The sequence below is a fragment of the Oncorhynchus mykiss genome, chromosome 5, assembly GCF_057628025.1.
Source record: "Oncorhynchus mykiss isolate SJ-2025 chromosome 5, ASM5762802v1, whole genome shotgun sequence".
In the NCBI taxonomy this organism is placed as follows: Eukaryota; Metazoa; Chordata; class Actinopteri; order Salmoniformes; family Salmonidae; genus Oncorhynchus; species Oncorhynchus mykiss.
Window position 1 is genome coordinate 87,672,376 of NC_143026.1, and position 27,935 is coordinate 87,700,310.

The window sequence follows — 27,935 nt, forward strand, 5'->3', positions numbered from 1 at the left end:
GCTGGACTCCAATCAAGTTGAGGAAACATCTCAAGGGTGTGCAATGGAAACAGGATGCACCTGAGCTCAATTGAGTCTCATAACAAAGGGTCTGAATACTTATGTAAATGTATGTTTTTTATGTGTGGAAAAATTGTAAACACCGGTTTTCCGCTTTGTCATTTTGGGGCAGGTTAATGAGGGAAAAATAATTGTATCCATTTTAGAATAAGGCTGTAATGTAACAAAAGGTGGAAAAAGTCAAGGTGTCTGAATCCTGTCCGATTACACTGTTTGTCCTTATCATATTATCCACAGAGCAACACTACAATACCACCACACTGGAGATTGTAGCCAGACAAAAACATCAGAAGTGATTGGGTGGAACACAATACAGGTTCTCCTCCAGCCTCCATCTAGTAAATGACAGCCTGGGAATAACCATTATAACAATAAAACCCTGTATATTAACCCCGTCATTATCTAAACACACAGCTATCCAGCTAAACACCTTCTCTCATCTTTACCTGCCTAACTGGCTGGCTGGTCTTCCTGAGGTAGCAGTAGTCAGAGAGAAACAGATATAATGTGTTCAATTTAATAATGTAGCTAGAGCCTTCCGTCTGTCTGTGAAGGGGGTGTCTGTGTTCTGTCTGGCACTGGGAGCAGAGCTGCAGTAGAAGTGACAGTTATGGCAGCTTTCTATACTACATTCTACTAGCTTACACAGGAGGAGGGCAAACGAGCAGTATCTGTAAATCCACACACACTACATCTAAATGAATGGCTTTATGATACATTATTAGACAAGTGGCAATTGATATAGTCATCTGCAACTGAAAATAAGAAACTGACCTAGCTGGTACCAACATACCAATATGTTGACTAGACCTGAAACCCGGCCATCAGACCAACCATTGATGAAAGCAGTCCAACACAGACAACATTTTGTCAAAGCGGAAATGAGTTTGAGACATTCCAGGCTACAAGTGTAGGCCTAAGGATAATCACAGAATGTCATTACAATACACACAGGTGTTTTTTAACAGCTGTCTCTTTCCATTCATCTAATTAAAGGTGCACGGTGCACTGTTGGGTATTTTGTGAGTGAACAAATGTGCGTGGGTCGCCTACAGGAGAGCTTTTGTTAAGTGATTGTTTGACAATCCGATTAAAATCATCATGACTGGTTGTGTTTAGGCCACATTAAAAGGCCTAGGCGGTGTGTCCATAAGGCTAGGGGAAGCTAAGCTTTCCCCAAAGTAAATAGAATTATATAGCCTAATTAGCTTACTCCTGTCTATACAGAAATAATTGACATAATTACCTCAACACCGGTCCCCCCGCACTGAATCTGAACCGGTACCTCCTGTATATAGCCCCGCTATTGTTATTTACTGCTGCTCTTACATTATTTATTTTCTTACTTTAATTTTTACCTATTTTCTTAAACCTGCATTGTTGGTTAAGGGCTTGAAAGTAAGCATTTCACTGTAAGGTGTTGTACTGTATACACTGTATACACCTGTTGTATTCAGCCCATGTGAAAAATTCCATTAGATTTGAAATAAATCAAATAATTCAAAATAGACACATAAACCAGAAAGCATGATTTGGTCATTAGCTAAAACATATATATATATTTAAAAGCTGAGGATTGTTTTAAATCACATAGCATACAGTCGGTAGGCCCCACAATTTGTCCAGCACACTAGAAATACCAAATAGATAAATGCTGAGTTGTGACTGTCAGTAAAAAGCAGAGACCCAGCCAGGCATATCACAGTATTTAAAAATACAATTGAGGAAAAACGATTTGGAAAGCAAATGGCTTTTGCTGTAATGAGACGACAATGAAAAGACTCCAATCTGTCTTTTAGTTATATTAACTTAATTGAGCGAACAAGTAGCCTCTCTCATTGGCTCCAGCAGAGAACATCAGCCACATCCCCGGTGAGTCTGCATATTCACTGTCTTCATTACTGGGTCAGTGCCACTTCTGTTTGTTTTTGGACAATAACTTCCTCCTACAGGTTAAATGGGTGTCATATTGATAGTCTCCCCTTTTCGTAGGCCCATTATATGGATCAGACAACATCGTTTTTATTGATCTGTTTGCGGCACTAGAGTAGGCTACCCTGTCATTTTTTCAGTATATCTAAAAAAAATATGCATGTGCACACTTGGGTGTCCCATACCAGTAAGAAATTAAATGTGCTTCCACCCCTTGACATCCTGTTAACCACCTGACACCCCAGGCTATGGCCGGCCGTTTGACTCAGGAGCAGGCAGCAGCAGCTGACTTGAAGCCCATTGAAAGTGGGTGTCCCCTGACCTGGGGATGCATGGGCTCGCCACCAGCCTCTCTGGAGGATCCAGCACAGCACTGAGTTAGAGTTCGAGAACAGGCCTCGTTCGAAGTCCTGCTGTTGCATTGCACTGGCACAGATCAGATGGTAGGATCTTTAATTTTCCTGGCTGGGACTGTGTGACCCTGGGGAGAGAAAAAGTTATTCCACACACCCCCAAACGGTCACACTCCTAAATGAACTTTCTCAAAGAAGGAGCTGTCAGCTTTTCCCCAGGGGGATCCTTTCAAGTTGTGGGGGCGATGCCCTGCTATTAGACCGACAGGCAGCCTTCAGAAGTGAGCCTGAATTTGGTTTAACCCTCCTCGCCTCCCGCCACGTTCCCAACATCTTCTATAACCTTCTACTCAGTGAGAATATCCACCCCAGATATCCCTTTCTCTACATAAAGTGAGTGAGTGAGTGAGTGAGTGAGTGAGGCCTGGCCGACTACATTGTGATTCAATTCTGTAAGTATTATACTGGACTGGAGCAGGGCTGACTGTGGGAGAAGCAGAGACCCTAGAACTCAAGATAAGGCAGTGGAGAAACTTCAGAGACATAACATACACCATCAAAACTACATTAGATCTGAGAGAGAGAGGGAGAAACAGAAGAGAGAGACAACATACACCATCAAAACTACATTAGATCTGAGAGAGAGAGAGGGAGGGAGAAACAGAAGAGAGAGTCAGAGAGAGGGAGAAACAGAAGACATAACATACACCATCAAAACTACATTAGATCTGAGAGAGAGGGAGGGAGAAACAGAAGAGAGAGACAACATACACCATCAAAACTACATTAGATCTGAGACAGAGAGAGGGAGAAACAGAAGAGAGAGTCAGAGAGAGGGAGAAACAGAAGACATAACATACACCATCAAAACTACATTAGATCTGAGAGAGAGAGAGGGAGAAACAGAAGAGAGAGACAACATACACCATCAAAACTACATTAGATCTGAGAGAGAGGGAGAAACAGAAGAGAGAGACAACATACACCATCAAAACTACATTAGATCTGAGAGAGAGAGAGGGAGAAACAGAAGACATAACATACACCATCAAAACTACATTAGATCTGAGAGAGAGAGAGGGAGAAACAGAAGACATAACATACACCATCAAAATCAAAACAGAAGAGAGAGACAACATACACAATTGAAACTACATTAGATCTGAGAGAGAGAGAGGGAGAAACAGAAGACATAACATACACCATCAAAACTACATTAGATCTGAGAGAGAGAGAGGGAGAAACAGAAGACATAACATACACAATTGAAACTACATTAGATCTGAGAGAGAGAGAGGGAGAAACAGAAGACATAACATACACCATCAAAATCAAAACAGAAGAGAGAGACAACATACACAATTGAAACTACATTAGATCTGAGAGAGAGAGAGGGAGAAACAGAAGACATAACATACACCATCAAAACTACATTAGATCTGAGAGAGAGAGAGGGAGAAACAGAAGAGAGAGACAACATACACAATTGAAACTACATTAGATCAGAGAGAGGGAGGGAGAAACAGAAGACATAACATACACCATCAAAACTACATTAGATCTGAGAGAGAGAGAGGGAGAAACAGAAGAGAGAGACAACATACACAATTGAAACTACATTAGATCAGAGAGAAAGGGAAAAACAGAAGAGATGTAGACAGATGGAGATGTAGGCAGAGAGAAGTAGAAAAAGTTAGGAAGAGAGAGGGAGGGAGTAGGTTTACATGGACACTGATCATTTGATATTAAACTGACTATGGAAATAGTAATGTAAACACCTTACTCTGCTTATCTTAATCGGCGTAGGATCAAACTCGAAGTAAGCCTACGCCAGCGTTCCAGCGATGTATTTGATCTGCGCATGTGTCAGCACCGGTAGCGCAAACCTCCCTCTATATGAGCGAGTGAAGTGAGTTCGGAAAGACATAGTATGCCTTTTAAAAATAGTTTTCACACCCAAACTAACAAAAAAAATGACATTGTCACGGTTGTAGAATGTTAATTTTGATTGTAGATTTTCTGCATTTATTGTGCCATTATTGTGCCAGGTATTCCCAAACTTGGGTACGCCGAATAAAAATGTGATTCAAATAAAATTAAATGAAATAACAAAAATCAAACAGTCCATTTAGTAAGGCGTCCATAGAGACACATACCAGCTCTACTGGTAGTACAGCTACTATCAGCAGTACTACACCTGCACCTGTCCACGAAACAAACTGTTCTGCTTCCACAAACACATCCAATGCTAGCATTAGTAATTCTACATTTGTTGTTAGCCCAGCTACCATGGACACAGACTGTTGTGAATCTGATGCAGCCGAAGAGCCACTGCTCCCTTACTGGGATAAGCACCGAACAACAGACGTTCGACCATCAAAGAGTTGTATGATAAGAACTACATTGATTTGGGGTTCACTTATACTGGGAGTAGTGCCTTTCCTCAGCCACAGTGTGTTATATGGGCAAAAGTAGAAGCTCACATCTCGATGAAACCTTCACTCTTGCGCAGACATTTAGAAACAAAACATGGACATTTGAAAAATAAGCCACAGGAGTTTTTTGAGTGAGAATTAAGACAACTTTTGAGTAATAAGACATGTATAAAAACAACAGACACCATTAATAAGAAGGGGCTAGAAGCGTCTTATATGGTGAGCTACCAAGCTCTATAAGCGTCTTATATGGCTGAGACAATGCTGGGGAAGAAGGCCAACAAACTATACAGACAATGCCTTCATCAAACAACACTGTTTCATGACCCATCAGTGACATGGCAGGAGATGTTTTTAAACAATTACTGCTTTGCATACAAGCCAGTCAATTCTATGCGTTACAACTGGATGAGTCAACAGACATGGCAGGTCTGGCACAGCTCCTGGTATGTCTGTTACGTTTATGGGGGATCAATTAAGGAAGACATCCTCTTCTGCAAACCACTGGAAACCAGGACAACATGAGAGGATATTTTTAAAGTACTGGACAGCTTTGTGACATCAAATGGACTTTGGTGGTCAAGATGTGGTCAAGATTTGTTGGTATCTGTACTGATGGTGCAAAAGCCATGACAGGGAGACATAGTGGAGTGGTAACGTTGCTCCCGATGCAAGCAGTTGCTCCTGATGCCACTTGGGTACACTGCAGCATCCACCGAGAGGCTCTTGGGTACACTGCAGCATCCACCGAGAGGCTCTTGCTGCCAAGGGAATGCCTGACAGCCTGAAAGATGTTTGGCCACTAAATTGAAAATGGTTAACTTTGTTAAAGCAAGGGCCTTGAACTCTCGTGTATTTTCTGCACTATGCAATGATATGGGCAGGGACCATGTAACGCTTTTACAACATAAAGAAGGGCACTGGATATCAAGTGGCAAAGTATTGACACATTTTTTTAAATTGAGAGATGAGCTTAAAGTTTTCTTTACTGACCATAATTTTCACTTGTCTGACCGCTTGCATGATGACGAGTTTCTCACACAACTGGTCTATCTGGGTGATGTTCTTTCTCGCCTGAATAATCTGTATCTAGGATTACAGGGACTCTCCGCAACTATATTCAATGTGCAGGACAAAATTGAGGCTTTGATTAAGAAGTTGGAGCTCTTCTCCGTCTGCAGTAACAAGGTCAACACACAGGTCTATCCATCATTGTATGATTTTTGAGTGCAAATGAACAAGCTTAGGGAGAATGTCAAATGTGATATAGCGAAGCACCTGAGTGAGTTGGGTGCACAATTACGCAGGTACTTTTCCGATATGGATGACACAAACAACTGGATTCGTTATCCATGCCTTTCATGCCCTGCCTCCAGTCCACTTACTGATATCTGAAAAAGGGAGCCTCATCGAAATTGCAACAAGCGGTTATGTGAAAAATTCATTTAATTAGAAACCACTGACAGATTTCTGGATAGGGCTGTGCTCAGAGTATCCTGCCTTGGCAAATCACGCTGTTAAGACACTGATGCCCTTTGCAACTACGTACCTCTGTGAGAGTGGATTCTCGGAAATCACTAGCATGAAAACTACATACAGTGAGTGTGGAACATGATTTAAGACTGAGACTCTCTCCCATACAACCCAACATTGTAGAGTTATGAGCATCCCTTCAAGCACACCCTTCTCATTAACCTGTGGTGAGATATTCACAATTTCCGATGAACAAATAAGGTTTTATATGTAAGATGGTTAAATAAAGAGCAAAATTAATGATAATTATTACTCGTGCCCTGGTCCAATAAGAGCTCTTTGTCACTTCCCACGAGTCGGGTTGTGGCAAAAACACACTCATTCTTATGAAAAAGCTATAACAGGACTATAACAAGTTTGGGAACCACTGAAGTAGCCTGATTTCAGATGTGTCCAAGATAATAAGGGAAATCATTCTTGCAAAGCATGTAAACGTTTTAAACAAACTAATATATTAATCTGACGATCCACAATCGTGTTATTGTGTGCATGTAACAGTGCTCAGTGGGAGATGTAGACAGCTGGTGCAGTAGAGATTAGGGTTGAAAGCAGCGCTCTCTCTCCACTCTATCTCTCTGTCGTTTGAGGTGTGATTTCTCCTGCTGTAGTGAGAGATTGGTGGAAAGTGCATGGACTTCAGAGAAAGTTCTTCCCTGACACCACTCTGAGCCTACGAACCACACAACAAGGCCATCAAAAAAAATCCATTACCCATAATCCCCCACATCTGTCTGGGAGATTAAAATGAAGGCAGAGCAGACCAGTGGTGCTCACCACCACCACTACTACTACTACTGCTGCTGCTGCTGCTCATCCCCACCACCAATACAACTGCTGCTGCTCATCCCCATCCACCACTACTACTGCTACTGCTCATCCCCACCACCAATACAACTGCTGCTGCTCATCCCCATCCACCACTACTACTGCTGCTGCTCATCACCACCAACACCACTACACCTGCTGCTGCTCATCACCACCAACACCACTACAACTGCTGCTGCTCATCCCCACCACCACTACTACAACTGCTGCTGCTGCTCATCCCCACCACCAATACAACTGCTGCTGCTCATCCCCATCCACCACTACTACCGCTACTGCTCATCCCCACCACCACTACTACTGCTGCTGCTCATCCCCACCACCACTACACCTGCTGCTGCTCATCCCCACCACCACCACTACAACTGCTGCTGCTGCTGCTCATCACCACCAACACCACTACACCTGCTGCTGCTCATCACCACCAACACCACTACAACTGCTGCTGCTCATCACCACCACCACTACTACTGCTGCTGCTCATCCCCACCACCACTACACCTGCTGCTGCTCATCCCCACCACTACAACTGCTGCTGCTGCTGCTCATCACCACCAACACCACTACAACTGCTGCTGCTGCTCATCCCCACCACCACTGCTACTGCTCATCACCACCACCACTGCTACTACTGCTCATCACCACCACTACTACTGCTACTGCTCATCCCCACCACCACTACTACTGCTGCTGCTCATCCCCACCACCACCACTACAACTGCTGCTGCTGCTGCTCATCACCACCAACACCACTACAACTGCTACTGTTCATCCCCATCCACCACTACTACTGCTACTGCTCATCACCACCAATACCACTACAACTGCTACTGCTCATCCCCATCCACCACTACAACTGCTACTGCTCATCCCCATCCACCACTACTACTGCTACTGCTCATCACCACCAACACCACTACAACTGCTACTGCTCATCCCCATCCACCACTACAACTGCTACTGCTCATCCCCATCCACCACTACTACTGCTACTGCTCATCCCCACCACCACTACACCTGCTGCTGCTCATCCCCACCACCACCACTACACCTGCTGCTGCTCATCCCCACCACCACCACTACAACTGCTGCTGCTGCTGCTCATCACCACCAACACCACTACACCTGCTGCTGCTCATCACCACCAACACCACTACAACTGCTGCTGCTGCTGCTCATCACCACCAACACCACTACAACTGCTGCTGCTGCTGCTCATCACCACCACCACCACTACTACTGCTACTGCTCATCCCCACCACCACTACACCTGCTGCTGCTCATCCCCACCACCACCACCACTACAACTGCTGCTGCTGCTGCTCATCACCACCAACACCACTACAACTGCTGCTGCTCATCCCCACCACCACCACTACACCTGCTGCTGCTCATCCCCACCACCACCACTACAACTGCTGCTGCTGCTGCTCATCCCCACCACCACTACACCTGCTGCTGCTCATCCCCACCACCACCACTACACCTGCTGCTGCTCATCACCACCAACACCACTACACCTGCTGCTGCTCATCACCACCAAAACCACTACACCTGCTGCTGCTCATCCCCACCACCACCACTACACCTGCTGCTGCTCATCCCCACCACCACCACTACACCTGCTGCTGCTCATCACCACCAACACCACTACAACTGCTACTGCTCATCCCCATCCACCACTACTACTGCTACTGCTCATCACCACCAACACCACTACAACTGCTACTGCTCATCCCCATCCACCACTACAACTGCTACTGCTCATCCCCATCCACCACTACTACTGCTACTGCTCATCCCCACCACCACTACACCTGCTGCTGCTCATCCCCACCACCACCACTACACCTGCTGCTGCTCATCCCCACCACCACCACTACAACTGCTGCTGCTCATCACCACCACCACCACTACAACTGCTGCTGCTGCTGCTGCTCATCACCACCACCACCACTACACCTGCTGCTGCTGCTGCTCATCACCACCACCACTACTACAACTGCTGCTGCTGCTGCTCATCCCCACCACCACCACTACAACTGCTGCTGCTCATCCCCACCAACACCACTACAACTGCTGCTGCTGCTCATCCCCACCACCACCACTACAACTGCTGCTGCTCATCCCCACCACCACCACTACAACTGCTGCTGCTCATCCCCACCAACACCACTACAACTGCTGCTGCTCATCACCACCAACACCACTACAACTGCTGCTGCTTATCCCCACCACAACCACTACAACTGCTGCTGCTGCTGCTGCTCATCCCCACCACCACCACTACAACTGCTGCTGCTGCTGCTCATCCCCACCACCACCACTACAACTGCTGCTGCTGCTGCTCATCCCCAACACCACTACAACTGCTGCTGCTGCTGCTCATCCCCACCACCACCACTACAACTGCTGCTGCTGCTGCTCATCCCCACCACCACCACTACACCTGCTGCTGCTCATCACCACCAACACCACTACAACTGCTGCTGCTCATCACCACCAACACCACTACAACTGCTGCTGCTGCTGCTCATCACCACCACCACCACTACTACTGCTACTGCTCATCCCCACCACAGCTACACCTGCTGCTGCTCATCACCACCAACACCACTACACCTGCTGCTGCTTATCCCCACCACCACCACTACAACTGCTGCTGCTGCTGCTCATCACCACCAACACCACTACAACTGCTGCTGCTTATCCCCACCACAACCACTACAACTGCTGCTGCTGCTGCTGCTCATCCCCACCACCACCACTACAACTGCTGCTGCTGCTGCTCATCCCCACCACCACCACTACAACTGCTGCTGCTGCTGCTCATCCCCAACACCACTACAACTGCTGCTGCTGCTGCTCATCCCCACCACCACCACTACAACTGCTGCTGCTGCTGCTCATCCCCACCACCACCACTACACCTGCTGCTGCTCATCACCACCAACACCACTACAACTGCTGCTGCTCATCACCACCAACACCACTACAACTGCTGCTGCTGCTGCTCATCACCACCACCACCACTACTACTGCTACTGCTCATCCCCACCACAGCTACACCTGCTGCTGCTCATCACCACCAACACCACTACACCTGCTGCTGCTTATCCCCACCACCACCACTACAACTGCTGCTGCTGCTGCTCATCACCACCAACACCACTACAACTGCTGCTGCTGCTGCTCATCACCACCAACACCACTACACCTGCTGCTGCTGCTGCTCATCACCACCACCACCACTACAACTGCTGCTGCTGCTGCTCATCCCCACCACCACCACTACACCTGCTTCTGCTCAAACCCACCACCACCACTACAACTGCTGCTGCTCATCACCACGACCACCACTACAACTGCTGCTGCTGCTGCTCATCACCACCAACACCACTACACCTGCTGCTGCTTATCCCCACCACCACCACTACAACTGCTGCTGCTCATCACCACCAACACCACTACAACTGCTGCTGCTGCTGCTCATCCCCATCCACCACTACACCTGCTGCTGCTCATCCCCATCCACCACTACTACAACTGCTGCTGCTGCTGCTCATCCCCACCACCACCACTACAACTGCTGCTGCTGCTGCTCATCCCCACCACCACCACTACACCTGCTGCTGCTCATCCCCACCACCACTACACCTGCTGCTGCTGCTGCTCATCCCCACCACCACCACTACACCTGCTGCTGCTGCTGCTCATCACCACCAACACCACTACACCTGCTGCTGCTCATCCCCACCACCACCACTACACCTGCTGCTGCTGCTCATCCCCACCACCACCACTACAACTGCTGCTGCTCATCCCCACCACCACCACTACACCTGCTGCTGCTCATCCCCACCACCACCACTACACCTGCTGCTGCTGCTCATCCCCACCACCACCACTACAACTGCTGCTGCTCATCCCCACCAACACCACTACACCTGCTGCTGCTCATCCCCACCACCACCACTACACCTGCTGCTGCTGCTCATCCCCACCAACAACACTACAACTGCTGCTGCTCATCCCCACCACCACCACTACACCTGCTGCTGCTGCTCATCCCCACCACCACCACTACACCTGCTGCTGCTCATCACCACCACCACCACTACACCTGCTGCTGCTGCTCATCCCCACCACCACCACTACACCTGCTGCTGCTCATCACCACCAACACCACTACAACTGCTGCTGCTCATCCCCACCACCACCACTACACCTGCTGCTGCTCATCCCCACCACCACCACTACAACTGCTGCTGCTGCTGCTCATCACCACCAATACCACTACAACTGCTGCTGCTCATCCCCATCCACCACTACTACTGCTACTGCTGCTGCTCATCACCACCAATACCACTACAACTGCTGCTGCTCATCACCACGACCACCACTACAACTGCTGCTGCTGCTGCTCATCACCACCAACACCACTACACCTGCTGCTGCTGCTCATCCCCACCACCACCACTACAACTGCTGCTGCTGCTGCTCATCACCACCAACACCACTACAACTGCTGCTGCTCATCACCACCAACACCACTACAACTGCTGCTGCTCATCCCCACCACCACCACTACAACTGCTGCTGCTGCTCATCACCACCACCACCACTACAACTGCTGCTGCTGCTGCTCATCACCACCAAAACCACTACAACTGCTGCTGCTGCTGCTCATCACCACCACCACCACTACAACTGCTACTGCTCATCCCCACCACCACTACTACTGCTGCTGCTCATCCCCACCACCACTACACCTGCTGCTGCTCATCCCCACCACTACAACTGCTGCTGCTGCTGCTCATCACCACCAACACCACTACAACTGCTGCTGCTTATCCCCACGACCACTACAACTGCTGCTGCTCATCACCACCACCACTGCTACTGCTCATCACCACCACCACTGCTACTACTGCTCATCACCACCACTACTACTGCTACTGCTCATCCCCACCACCACTACTACTGCTGCTGCTCATCCCCACCACCACCACTACAACTGCTGCTGCTGCTGCTGCTCACCACCAACACCACTACAACTGCTACTGTTCATCCCCATCCACCACTACTACTGCTACTGCTCATCACCACCAACACCACTACAACTGCTACTGCTCATCCCCATCCACCACTACAACTGCTACTGCTCATCCCCATCCACCACTACTACTGCTACTGCTCATCCCCACCACCACTACACCTGCTGCTGCTCATCCCCACCACCACCACTACACCTGCTGCTGCTCATCCCCACCACCACCACTACAACTGCTGCTGCTCATCACCACCAACACCACTACACCTGCTGCTGCTCATCACCACCAACACCACTACAACTGCTGCTGCTGCTGCTCATCACCACCAACACCACTACAACTGCTGCTGCTTATCCCCACGACCACTACAACTGCTGCTGCTCATCCCCACCACCACCACTACACCTGCTGCTGCTCATCCCCACCACCACCACTACAACTGCTGCTGCTGCTGCTCATCCCCACCACCACTACACCTGCTGCTGCTCATCCCCACCACCACCACTACACCTGCTGCTGCTCATCACCACCAACACCACTACACCTGCTGCTGCTCATCACCACCAACACCACTACACCTGCTGCTGCTCATCCCCACCACCACCACTACACCTGCTGCTGCTCATCCCCACCACCACCACTACACCTGCTGCTGCTCATCACCACCAACACCACTACAACTGCTACTGCTCATCCCCATCCACCACTACTACACCTGCTGCTGCTCATCCCCACCACCACCACTACACCTGCTGCTGCTCATCACCACCAACACCACTACAACTGCTACTGCTCATCCCCATCCACCACTACTACTGCTACTGCTCATCACCACCAACACCACTACAACTGCTACTGCTCATCCCCATCCACCACTACAACTGCTACTGCTCATCCCCATCCACCACTACTACTGCTACTGCTCATCCCCACCACCACTACACCTGCTGCTGTTCATCCCCACCACCACCACTACACCTGCTGCTGCTCATCCCCACCACCACCACTACAACTGCTGCTGCTGCTGCTCATCACCACCAACACCACTACACCTGCTGCTGCTCATCCCCATCCACCACTACTACAACTGCTGCTGCTGCTGCTCATCCCCACCACCACCACTACAACTGCTGCTGCTGCTGCTCATCCCCACCAACACCACTACAACTGCTGCTGCTCATCCCCACCACCACCACTACAACTGCTGCTGCTCATCCCCACCACCACCACTACAACTGCTGCTGCTGCTCATCCCCACCACCACCACTACAACTGCTGCTGCTGCTGCTCCTCCCCACCACCACCACTACAACTGCTGCTGCTGCTCATCCCCACCACCACCACTACAACTGCTGCTGCTGCTGCTCATCACCACTAACACCACTACACCTGCTGCTGCTGCTGCTCATCCCCACCACCACCACTACACCTGCTGCTGCTGCTCATCCCCACCACTACACCTGCTGCTGCTGCTCATCCCCACCACCACCACTACACCTGCTGCTGCTCATCACCACCACCACTGCTGCAACTCACCACCACCACCACCCCCCCCGCTGCTGCAGCTCATCACCACCACCACTGCTGCAACTCACCACCACCACCACCCCCCCCGCTGCTGCAGCTTATCACCACCACCACTGCTGCAACTCACCACCACCACCACCACCGCTGCTGCAGCTCATCACCACCACCACTGCTGCAACTCACCACCACCACCACCACCACCGCTGCTGCAGCTTATCACCACCACCACCACCCCCGCTGTTGCAGCTCACCACCACCTCCGCTGCTGCAGCTCATCACCGCCACCCCCGCTGCTGCAGCTCATCACCGCCACCACCACCCCCGCTGCTGCAGCTCATCACCGCCACCACAACCCCCGCTGCTGCAGCTCATCACCGCCACCACCACCCCCGCTGCTACAGCTCATCACCGCCACCCCCGCTGCTGCAGCTCATCACCACCCCCGCTGCTGCAGCTCATCACCGCCACCCCCGCTGCTGCAGCTCATCACCGCCACCACCACCTCCGCTGCTGCAGCTCATCACCGCGACCACCACCCCCGCTGCTGCAGCTCACCACCACCCCCGCTGCTGCAGCTCATCACCGCCACCCCCGCTGCTGAAGCTCATCACCGCCACCCCCGCTGCTGCAGCTCATCACCGCCACCCCCGCTGCTGCAGCTCATCACCGCCACCACCACCCCCGCTGCTGCAGCTCATCACCGCCACCCCCGCTGCTGCAGCTCATCACCGCCACCCCCGCTGCTGAAGCTCATCACCGCCACCCCCGCTGCTGCAGCTCATCACCGCCACCACCACCCCCGCTGCTGCAGCTCACCACCACCCCCGCTGCTGCAGCTCATCACCGCCACCACCACCCCCGCTGCTGCAGCTCATCACCGCCACCCCCGCTGCTGAAGCTCATCACCGCCACCCCCGCTGCTGAAGCTCATCACCGCCACCCCCGCTGCTGCAGCTCATCACCGCCACCACCACCCCCGCTGCTGCAGCTCACCACCACCCCCGCTGCTGCAGCTCATCACCGCCAACCCCGCTGCTGCAGCTCACCACCACCCCCGCTGCTGCAGCTCATCACCGCCACCCCCGCTGCTGAAGCTCATCACCGCCACCCCCGCTGCTGCAGCTCATCACCGCCACCCCCGCTGCTGCAGCTCATCACCGCCACCACCACCCCCGCTGCTGCAGCTCATCACCGCCACCCCCGCTGCTGCAGCTCATCACCGCCACCACCACCCCCGCTGCTGCAGCTCACCACCACCCCCGCTGCTGCAGCTCATCACCGCCACCACCACCCCCGCTGCTGCAGCTCACCACCACCCCCGCTGCTGCAGCTCATCACCGCCACCACCACCCCCGCTGCTGCAGCTCATCACCGCCACCCCCGCTGCTGCAGCTCATCACCGCCACCCCCGCTGCTGCAGCTCATCACCGCCACCCCCGCTGCTGAAGCTCATCACCGCCACCCCCGCTGCTGCAGCTCATCACCGCCACCACCACCCCCGCTGCTGCAGCTCACCACCACCCCCGCTGCTGCAGCTCATCACCGCCAACCCCGCTGCTGCAGCTCACCACCACCCCCGCTGCTGCAGCTCATCACCGCCACCACCACCCCCGCTGCTGAAGCTCATCACCGCCACCCCCGCTGCTGCAGCTCATCACCGCCAACCCCGCTGCTGCAGCTCACCACCACCCCCGCTGCTGCAGCTCATCACCGCCACCCACGCTGCTGCAGCTCATCACCACCACCCCCGCTGCTGCAGCTCATCACCGCCACCACCAGCCCCGCTGCTGCAGCTCATCACCACCACCCCCGCTGCTGCAGCTCATCACCGCCACCACCAGCCCCGCTGCTGCAGCTCATCACCACTACTACTACTGCTGCAGCTCATCACCGCCACCCCCGCTGCTGCAGCTCATCACCACTACTACTACTGCTGCAGCTCATCACCGCCACCCCCGCTGCTGCAGCTCATCACCACTACTACTACTGCTGCAGCTCATCACCGCCACCCCCGCTGCTGCAGCTCATCACCACTACTACTACTGCTGCAGCTCATCACCACTACTACTACTGCTGCAGCTCATCACCGCCACCCCCGCTGCTGCAGCTCATCACCGCCACCACCACCCCCGCTGCTGCAGCTCATCACCACCACCCCCGCTGCTGCAGCTCATCACCACTACTACTACTGCTGCAGCTCATCACCACCACTACTGCTGCTCATCACCACCACTACTACTACTACTGGTGCTCATCACCACCACTAATACTACTACTGCTGCTCAAACACATTTAAACACAGGAAGGGGGGTAAGTGGTTTGTGGATCAGGTTTAGGTTAATACTCACTCAACCATGGAGGGGGGGATGGTGCAGCAGTCCTGGATGGCGTTCAGAGGAGAGGTCAGGTGGGCTGTGTATGACGCCTCCACTACCTGCTTGTTCCTGTTCACCACATCCAGGTAGCGGTTAAACTTCTCACGGATCTTCTTCGCAAGCTAAACACACACACACACACACAGTTAGATATATTCTGTATGACATGGTACACAAGGCCCTCGTCATCATCATGGTAGAATTACAGCACACGCTCAGTCAGAAGATGAAGTACCTTAGTTGAGCACCTATTCATGTATGAGGACCCTCCCATTCTATAGGTCAGAGACTACGTTCTGTATTAATCACAGTTTGAAAAAGGCACGTATAACACACACACAAGGTCCTCATACATACTGGCTGAATTACCAAGGGAAAGATCTGTGAACAGCATCAAAGCCGCTCAGACCTCAGAACCAGACTCTGTGTGAAAGCTGTCAATGTTGAGGAAAAGTCATGATGGGTGGTGGAGGGCTAGTGAGGAATAACCCTGTGTTACACGCTCAAAGCATGGAAACCAAGAAGGAAAAAGGAAAATCTAGTCCCTCCTAAACAAAGGGCGGATAATTGAATCCTGCTGGTTAGTGTTAAGCCTGACGAGTCCCCTGTGTTGGTGCTGAGCGATTTGTGCTTTTTGAGGTTGGTTCGATTTGATTATCAAAAAATAATGGTCTGTGATTTTTTTATTTTATTATTAAATGCACAATGCAATGCATTGAATGCTGTAACAACACAGAATAAAACTATTAATAAAAGTCCATGATGGTAGTGACTCCTTATGACTACTTAATAACCATCATTTATTCACATTACTTGAATGAAATATTTCAGTTGTTGTATATATTACATTTGATGACTTTATTTCATTCCAAGTCCTCATCTCATCTCTATAGAGCGGTTGTCTATGCTGTCTGACAAATTCACTATTTTAGTAGTTCTTCAGAGTAAATAAGGCATACTTTTATGACTGCTGAATATCAACTATCAATCACTTAGATAATGTATTTTCAGGTAGAGATAGTGGGGCAAAAAAGTATTTACCAATTGTGCAAGTTCTGCCACTTAAAAAGATGAGGCCTGTACTTTTCATCATAGGTACACTTCAACTATGACAGACAAAATGAGAAGAAAAAAAATCCAGAAAATCACATTGTAGGATTTTTAATGAATTTATTTGCAAAATAATGTGGAAAATTTGGTGGAAAATAAGTATTCGGTCAATAACAAAAGTTTATCTCAATACTTTATGTACTTTTTGTTGGCAATGACAGGTCAAACGTTTTCTGTAAGTCTTCACAAGGTTTTCACACACTGTTGCTGGTATTTTGGCCCATTCCGCCATGCAGATCTCCTCTAGAGCACTGATGTTTTGGGGCTGTTGCTGGGCAACACGGACTTTCAACTCCCTCCAAAGATTTTCTATGGGTTTGAGATCTGGAGACTGGCTAGGCCACTCCAGGACCTTGAAATGCTTCTTACGAAGCCACTCCTTCGTTGCCCGGGCGGTGTGTTTGGGATCATTGTCATGCTGAAAGACCCAACCACGTTTCACCTTCAATGCCCTTGCTGATGGAAGGAGGTTTTCACTCAAAATCTCACGATACATGGCCCCATTCATTCTTTCCTTTACACGGATCGGTCGTCCTGGTCCCTTTGCAGAAAAACAGCCCCAAAGCATGATGTTTCCACCCCCATGCTTCACAGTAGGTATGGTGTTCTTTGGATGCAACTCAGCATTCTTTGTCCTCCAAACACGACGAGTTGAGTTTTTACCAAAAAGTTATATTTTGGTTTCATCTGACCATATGACATTCTCCCAATCTTCTTCTGGATCATCCAAATGCTCTCTAGCAAACTTCAGACGGGCCTGGACATGTACTGGCTTAAGTAGGGGGACACGTCTGGCACTGCAGGATTTGAGTCCCTGGCGGCGTAGTGTGTTACTGATGGTAGGCTTTGTTACTTTGGTCCCAGCTCTCTGCAGGTCATTCACTAATTTGCAAATAAATTCATTACAAATCCCACAATGTGATTTTCTGGATTTTTCCCCCTAATTTTGTCTGTCATAGTTGAAGTGTACCTATGATAAAAATTACAGGCCTCTCTCATCTTTTTAAGTGGGAGAACTTGCACAATTGGTGGCCGACTAAATACTTTTTTGCTCCACTGTACCTTGAAGCAACAGCTCTCTATCTCTCACCATCGCGCGTTCTTCTGTGGCTTCCCCACACTAACCTAATGTAGAAGGCGTTAAAGAAACAGAACGGACAAGTGGATTATGGTTATTGCAGTTAATTACCACGTTTTTGGCGCTGAACTATGTAGAATGTTGGCTTAATGGAAACTACAACTCTACTGAAAAAAATTGAATTCAAACCGGTCAGTCAATTAGTTGTTTAAAAAACTAAAAATAATCTAAGATTTCAGTTCATTTTTGCTCAACATTACTCTCTGTCCTGTGTAAGTGTGTAGCTAAAGCTAGGTATACATTACAGCTCTCAGAGGGGGAGTCATGGCTGAGTGCACACATCTCTGAGCTTAATGCAAAAGGGGTTCCCTCTGGGGGACACTAATAATCAGCGCACCAGCAGCTCCTCACAACAGGTACCTGTTCCTACTCTGGAGCTAATGAAAAGCCCCCACGGGGAACCTAGTTAGAACCTACGGGACCGTGGCAACTCTCACCCACATGCATTGAAACACGTAGGCGACATAGCCTGACGAACACAAACAAGCACTACGAACTCCAACTCATAACATACAGCAGCTTTAGGCCTACACAGTAACATGACTGGGTCGGCAGGTAGCCTAGCGATTAAGAGCGTTGGGCCTGTAACCGAAAGGTCGCTGGTTTGAATCCCTGAGCTGACTAGTTAAAAAAATGTGCCGATGTGCCCTTGAGCAAGGCACTTAACCATAATTGCTACTGTAAGTTGCTCTGGATACCAGAGTCTACTAAATGACTAAAAATTTGTTTTTTTAAAGATACTACATTCAATTACTGCCTGGAAAAAAACAGGACAGAACCATTACTACGGCAACCAGTCGCCATGTCTGTCCACATCGCATAATGAGCCATGCCTGCCAACACAGCCCTGGCCCAGGCCAGGAACAGAGAAATGTGCTCCGACCCATTGACCGCGATTCCCTTAATCAGGCAGCTGCTATTCCTATTAAATCAGACAGCCGCTGCTCTCAGTAGGGCTTTATACAGGCCCAGCGGCGTCACAGCCAAACTATACATAGGATCTCAGTCCCAAATGGCCCCCTATATAGTGTACTACTTCTTACTACAGGCCATAAGGCTGAGGTCAACAGTAGTGCACTATGCAGCCTGACGATGGTGCCATCTGGGACTCATCCATACTGTAAACCCCTTCAGACTGGGCTGGACCAGCATGCTCACACAGCAATTAGCCCCAATGTGGACTGTAATATGTCTGTGTGTGTGTATGTGTGTGTGTGTGTGTGTGTGTACCACAGCAGTAATATGTCTGTGTGTGTGTACCACAACGGGGGTAAATAGAGAAATACCCATTAATGACTACAGAGAAACTAGAAACCAAAGAACTGCAAAGCACAGGTTTAGGGTCTGACTATTTTCCATAGCCAAAACCACCCTCCACTCCCTGACCTCCCACCCTCTCTTTACCCACAAATCCCAGCCACCCACCCTCCTACCAGGCCTCACCGCTCACTCCCCTGACCCCTATCCCCTTCACTATAACACATATTGGGCTCTGTGGTTGCTGTAGCTCTTGCCAGCCCGTCTCAGACCATGCAGTTCTGGTTCAGTGTGGTTAGGGCTAGAATACGCCTGGGTTAGGGAGGAGAGCTGTGACCCGGATCAGTACCAGACTGGGTGAATGTTACTAAATAACTAGCCCATCAAGGTCATTCCATACAGCTGAACAGAAACAGAGAAACCCTTCCATTAGCTCTAGCTGGCCTTTACTTTAAATGTCACTGTTAGGTGGTGTATCTCAGTGGTCTGAGACAGACCAGAGACACACCGAGAGACCCCAGAGACACACCGAGACACCCCAGAGACACACCGAGACACCCCAGAGACCCCAGAGACACACCGAGACACCCCAGAGACACACCGAGACACCCCAGAGACACACCGAGACACCCCAGAGACACACCGAGAGACCCCAGAGACACACCGAGACACCCCAGAGACACACCGAGACACCCCAGAGACACACCGAGACACCCCAGAGACAGAGACCCCAGAGACACACCGAAACACCCCAGAGACACACCGAGAGACCCCAGAGACACACCGAGAGACCCCAGAGACAGAGACCCCAGAGACACACCGAGACACCCCAGAGACACACCGAGAGACCCCAGAGACACACCGAGAGACCCCAGAGACAGAGACCCCAGAGACACACCGAGAGACCCCAGAGGCAGAGACCCCAGAGACACACCGAGAGACCCCAGAGACACACCGAGAGTCCCCAGAGACACACCGATAGACCCCAGAGACACACCGAGAGACCCCAGAGACACACCGAGAGACCCCAGAGACACACAGAGAGACCCCAGAGACACACAGAGAGACCCCAGAGACACACCGAGAGACCCCAGAGACACACCGAGACCCCAGAGACACACCGAGAGACCCAAGAGACACACCGAGAGACCCAAGAGACAGAGACCCCAGAGACACACCGAGAGACCCCAGAGACACACAGAGAGACCCCAGAGAAAGACAGACCGAGAGACCCAACTGAGAGACCCCAGAGACACACCGAGAGACCCCAGAGACACACCGAGAGACCCCAGAGACAGAGACCCCAGAGACACACCGAGAGACCCCAGAGACAGAGACCCCAGAGACACACCCGAGAGACCCCAGAGACACACCGAGAGACCCCAGAGACACACCGAGAGACCCCAGAGACACACCGAGAGACCCAAGAGACAGAGACCCCAGAGACACACCGAGAGACCCCAGAGACACACCGAGAGACCCCCAAGACAGACAGACCAGAGACACACCGAGAAACCCCAGAGACACACCGAGACACCCCAGAGACACACCGAGAGACCCCAGAGACACACCGAGAGACCCCAGAGACACACCGAGAGACCCCAGAGACACACCGAGAGACCCCAGAGGCAGAGACCCCAGAGACACACCGAGAGACCCCAGAGACACACCGAGAGACCCCAGAGACACACCGAGAGACCCCAGAGACACACCGAGAGACCCCAGAGACAGAGACCCCAGAGACACACTGAGACACCCCAGAGACACACCGAGAGACCCCAGAGACACACCGAGAGTCCCCAGAGACACACCGAGAGTCCCCAGAGACACACCGAGAGACCCCAGAGACACACCGAGAGACCCCAGAGACACACCGAGAGACCCCAGAGACACACCGAAAGACCCAAGAGACAGAGACCCCAGAGACACACCGAGAGACCCCAGAGACACACCAAGAGACAGACAGACCGAGAGACCCAACTGAGAGACCCCAGAGACACACCGAGAGACCCCAGAGACACACCGAGAGACCCCAGAGACACACCGAGAGACCCAAGAGACACACCGAGAGACCCCAGAGACACACCGAGAGACCCCAGAGACAGACCAGAGACACACCGAGAGACCCCAGAGACAGACCAGAGACACACCGAGACACCCCAGAGACACACCCCAGAGACACACCGAGAGACCCCAGAGACACACCGAGAGACCCCAGAGACACACCGAGAGACCCCAGAGACACACCGAGAGACCCCAGAGGCAGAGACCCCAGAGACACACCGAAACACCCCAGAGACACACCGAGAGACCCCAGAGACACACCGAGAGACCCCAGAGACACACCGAGAGACCCCAGAGACACCCCAGAGACACACCGAGAGACCCCAGAGACAGAGACCCCAGAGACACACCCGAGAGACCCCAGAGACAGAGACACACGAGAGACCCGAGAGACCCCAGAGACAGAAACCCCAGAGACACACCGAGAGACCCCAGAGACACACCGAGAGACACCAGAGACACACCAAGAGACCCCAGAGACACACGAGGGACCCCAGAAACAGAGACCCCAGAGACACACTGAGACACCCCAGAGACACCCCAGAGACACACCAAGAGACCCCAGAGACAGAGACCCCAGAGACAGAGACCCCAGAGACACACCGAGAGACCCCAGAGACACACCGAGAGACCCCAGAGACAGACAGACCGAGAGACCCCAGAGACAGACAGACCGAGAGACCCCAGAGACAGACAGACCGAGAGACCCCAGAGACAGACAGACCGAGAGACCCCAGAGACAGACAGACCGAGAGACCCCAGAGACAGACAGACCGAGAGACCCCAGAGACAGACAGACCGCGAGACCCCAGAGACAGACAGACCGAGAGACCCCAGAGACAGACAGACCGAGAGACCCCAGAGACAGACAGACCGAGAGACCCCAGAGACACACAGACCGAGAGACCCCAGAGACACACGAGAGACCCCAGAGACACACCGAGAGACCCCAGAGACACACCGAGAGACCCCAGAGACACACCGAGAGACCCAAGAGACACACCGAGAGAACCCAGAGACAGAAACCCCAGAGACACACTGAGAGACCCCAGAGACAGAGACCCCAGAGACACACCGAGAGACCCCAGAGACAGAGAGAGACCCCAGAGACAGAGAGAGACCCCAGAGACAGACCCCAGAGACAGAGAGAGAGAGACCCCAGAGACAGAGACAGAGAGACCCAAGAGACAGAGACAGAGAGACCCCAGAGACAGAGAGAGAGACACCCCAGAGACAGAGAGAGAGAGACCCCAGAGACAGAGAGAGAGAGACCCCAGAGACAGAGAGAGAGAGACCCCAGAGACAGAGAGACCCCAGAGACAAAGAGACCCCAGAGACAAAGAGACCCCAGAGACAAAGAGACCCCAGAGACAGAGAGAGAGAGACCCCAGAGACAGAGAGACCCCAGAGACAGAGAGAGAGAGAGACCCCAGAGACAGAGAGAGAGAGACCCCAGAGACAGAGAGAGAGAGACCCCAGAGACAGAGAGAGACAGACCCCAGAGACAGAGAGAGAGAGACCCCAGAGACAGAGAGAGACCCCAGAGACAGAGCGAGAGAGACCCCAGAGACAGAGAGAGAGACCCTAGAGACAGAGAGAGAGACCCTAGAGACAGAGAGAGACCCCAGAGACAGAGAGAGACCCCAGAGAGAGAGAGAGACCCCAGAGACAGAGAGAGAGAGAGACCCCAGAGACAGAGAGACCCCAGAGACAGAGAGATCCCAGAGACAGAGAGATCCCAGAGACAGAGAGAGAGAGAGACCCCAGAGACAGAGAGACCCCAGAGACAGAGAGACAGAGAGACCCCAGAGACAGAGAGACGACAGAGACAGAGAGAGAGAGACCCCCAGAGAGAGAGAGACCCCAGAGAGAGACCCCAGAGAGAGAGACCCCAGAGAGAGAGACCCCAGAGAGAGAGACCCCAGAGAGAGAGACCCCAGAGACAGAGAGAGAGACCCCAGAGACAGACAGAGAGAGACGCCAGAGACAGACAGAGAGAGAGACCCCAGAGACAGAGAGACCCCAGAGAGAGAGAGACCCCAGAGACAGAGAGAGAGAGAGACCCCAGAGACAGAGAGAGAGAGACCCCAGAGACAGAGAGAGAGAGACCCCCAGAGAGAGAGAGACTCCCAGGGAGAGAGACCCCAGAGAGAGACCCCAGAGAGAGAGACCCCAGAGAGAGAGACTCCAGAGAGAGAGACCCCAGAGAGAGAGACCCCAGAGAGAGAGACCCCAGAGAGAGAGACCCCAGAGACAGACAGAGAGAGACCCCAGAGACAGACAGAGAGAGACCCCAGAGACAGACAGAGAGAGACCCCAGAGACAGACAGAGAGAGACCCCAGAGACAGACAGAGAGAGACCCCAGAGACAGACAGACTCGCCGAGAGATCCCACAGACACACAGACAGACAGAGCGAGAGACCCCAGAGACAGACAGACAGACAGAGACTCCAGAGACAGACAGACAGACAGAGACTCCAGAGACAGACCGAGAGACCCCACAGACAGACAGACAGACACACAGACAGAGACACACAGACAGAGACACACAGACAGAGACACACAGACAGAGACACACAGACAGAGACACACACACACACACACACACACACACACACACACACACACACACACACACACACACACAGACAGACACAGACACACACACAGACACACACACCCCAGAGACAGAAAGAAAGAACTATGCATCCATCTATAGGCAGCTTTTGACCATAGACTAGCTGCTCATTGTCTGCCGTTGTCGCTCTCTGCTGATTCTATTTCCCCAGAGGAGCAAACAGCAGACTCCATCTCATCTCCCCAGAGGAGCAAACAGCAGACTCCATCTCATCTCCCCAGAGGAGCAAACAGCAGACTCCATCTCATCTCCCCAGAGGAGCAAACATCAGACTCCATCTCATCACCCCAGAGGAGCAAACAGCAGACTCCACCTCATCACCCCAGAGGAGCAAACATCAGACTCCATCTCATCACCCCAGAGGAGAAAACAGCAGACTCCATCTCATCTCCCCAGAAGAGTAAACAGCAGACTCCATCTCATCTCCCCAGAGGAGCAAACAGCAGACTCCATCTCATCTCCCCAGAGGAGAAAACAGCAGACTCCATCTCATCTCCCCAGAGGAGCAAACAGCAGACTCCATCACATCTCCCCAGAGGAGTAAACAGCAGACTCCATCTCATCTCCCCAGAGGAGCAAACAACAGACTCCATCTCCCCAGAGGAGAAAACAGCAGACTCCATCTCATCTCCCCAGAGGAGTAAACAGCAGACTCCATCTCCCCAGAGGAGCAAACAGCAGACTCCATCTCCCCAGAGGAGAAAACAGCAGACTCCATCTCATCTCCCCAGAGGAGCAAACAGCAGACTCCATCACATCTCCCAGAGGAGCAAACAGCAGACTCCATCACATCTCCCCAGAGGAGTAAATAGCAGACTCCATCTCCCCAGAAGAGCAAACAGCAGACTCCATCTCATCTCCCCAGAGGAGCAAACAGCAGACTCCATCTCATCTCCCCAGAGGAGCAAACAGCAGACTCCATCTCATCTCCCCAGAGGAGCAAACAGCAGACTCCATCTCATCTCCCCAGAGGAGCAAACAGCAGACTCCATCTCATCTCCCCAGAGGAGCAAACAGCAGACTCCATCTCATCTCCCCAGAGGAGTAAACAGCAGACTCCATCTCATCTCCCCAGAGGAGCAAACAACAGACTCCATCTCCCCAGAGGAGAAAACAGCAGACTCCATCTCATCTCCCCAGAGGAGTAAACAGCAGACTCCATCTCCCCAGAGGAGCAAACAGCAGACTCCATCTCCCCAGAGGAGAAAACAGCAGACTCCATCTCATCTCCCCAGAGGAGCAAACAGCAGACTCCATCACATCTCCCAGAGGAGCAAACAGCAGACTCCATCACATCTCCCCAGAGGAGTAAATAGCAGACTCCATCTCCCCAGAAGAGCAAACAGCAGACTCCATCTCATCTCCCCAGAGGAGCAAACAGCAGACTCCATCTCATCTCCCCAGAGGAGCAAACAGCAGACTCCATCTCATCTCCCCAGAGGAGCAAACAGCAGACTCCATCTCATCTCCCCAGAGGAGCAAACAGCAGACTCCATCTCATCTCCCCAGAGGAGCAAACAGCAGACTCCATCTCATCTCCCCAGAGGAGCAAACAGCAGACTCAATCATATCTCCCCAGAGGAGTAAACAGCAGACTCCATCTCCCCAGAAGAGCAAACAGCAGACTCCATCTCATCTCCCCAGAGGAGCAAACAGCAGACTCCATCTCATCTCCCCAGAGGAGCAAACATCAGACTCCATCTCATCACCCCAGAGGAGCAAACAGCAGACTCCACCTCATCACCCCAGAGGAGCAAACATCAGACTCCATCTCATCAGCTGGAGAAAACAGCAGACTCCATCTCATCTCCCCAGAAGAGTAAACAGCAGACTCCATCTCATCTCCCCAGAGGAGCAAACAGCAGACTCCATCTCATCTCCCCAGAGGAGAAAACAGCAGACTCCATCTCATCTCCCCAGAGGAGCAAACAGCAGACTCCATCACATCTCCCCAGAGGAGTAAACAGCAGACTCCATCTCATCTCCCCAGAGGAGCAAACAACAGACTCCATCTCATCTCCCCAGAGGAGCAAACAACAGACTCCATCTCCCCAGAGGAGAAAACAGCAGACTCCATCTCATCTCCCCAGAGGAGTAAACAGCAGACTCCATCTCCCCAGAGGAGCAAACAGCAGACTCCATCTCCCCAGAGGAGAAAACAGCAGACTCCATCTCATCTCCCCAGAGGAGCAAACAGCAGACTCCATCACATCTCCCAGAGGAGCAAACAGCAGACTCCATCACATCTCCCCAGAGGAGTAAATAGCAGACTCAATCATATCTCCCCAGAGGAGTAAACAGCAGACTCCATCTCCCCAGAAGAGCAAACAGCAGACTCCATCTCATCTCCCCAGAGGAGCAAACAACAGACTCCATCTCATCTCCCCAGAGGAGCAAACAACAGACTCCATCTCCCCAGAGGAGAAAACAGCAGACTCCATCTCATCTCCCCAGAGGAGTAAACAGCAGACTCCATCTCCCCAGAGGAGCAAACAGCAGACTCAATCATATCTCCCCAGAGGAGAAAACAGCAGACTCCATCTCATCTCCCCAGAGGAGCAAACAGCAGACTCCATCACATCTCCCAGAGGAGCAAACAGCAGACTCCATCACATCTCCCCAGAGGAGTAAATAGCAGACTCCATCTCCCCAGAGGAGTAAACAGCAGACTCAATCATATCTCCCCAGAGGAGTAAACAGCAGACTCCATCTCCCCAGAAGAGCAAACAGCAGACTCCATCTCATCTCCCCAGAGGAGCAAACAGCAGACTCCATCTCATCTCCCCAGAGGAGCAAACAGCAGACTCCATCTCATCTCCCCAGAGGAGCAAACAGCAGACTCCATCTCATCTCCCCAGAGGAGCAAACAGCAGACTCCACCTCATCTCCCCAGAGGAGCAAACAGCAGACTCCATCTCATCTCCCCAGAGGAGCAAACAGCAGACTCCATTTCATCTCCCCAGAGGAGCAAACAGCAGACTCCATCACATCTCCCCAGAGGAGCAAACAGCAGACTCCATCTCATCTCCCCAGAGGAGCAAAACAGCAGACTCCATCTCATCACCCCAGAGGAGCAAACAGCAGACTCCATCTCATCTCCCCAGAGGAGAAAACAGCAGACTCCATCACATCTTCCCAGAGGAGCAAACAGCAGACTCCATCACATCTCCCCAGAGGAACAAAACAGCAGACTCCATCTCATCTCCCCAGAGGAGAAAACAGCAGACTCCATCACATCTCCCCAGAGGAGAAAACAGCAGACTCCATCACATCTTCCCAGAGGAGCAAACAGCAGACTCCATCTCATCTCCCCAGAGGAGCAAAACAGCAGACTCCATCTCATCACCCCAGAGGAGCAAACAGCAGACTCCATCTCATCTCCCCAGAGGAGAAAACAGCAGACTCCATCACATCTCCCCAGAGGAGCAAACAGCAGACTCCATCTCATCTCCCCAGAGGAGCAAAACAGCAGACTCCATCTCCCCAGAGGAGAAAACAGCAGACTCCATCACATCTCCCCAGAGGAGTAAATAGCAGACTCCATCTCCCCAGAGGAGTAAACAGCAGACTCAATCATATATCCCCAGAGAAGTAAAAAGCAGACTCCATCTCCCCAGAGGAGCAAACAGCAGA

At 51.7% G+C, this 27,935-nt stretch overlaps 1 protein-coding gene across 2 annotated transcripts in view; it reads right to left on the reverse strand.

The window, feature by feature from the left end:
• cachd1 (cache domain containing 1) overlaps positions 1 to 27,935 on the reverse strand; it is a 136,729-nt gene that overhangs the window by 61,556 nt on the left and 47,238 nt on the right. For both annotated transcript variants that reach the window (XM_036978627.2, XM_036978626.2), the window contains exon 3: positions 16,068 to 16,216. In XM_036978627.2, the coding sequence (XP_036834522.2) occupies positions 16,068 to 16,216 (149 nt within the window). The remainder of the gene's footprint in view (positions 1 to 16,067; positions 16,217 to 27,935) is intronic.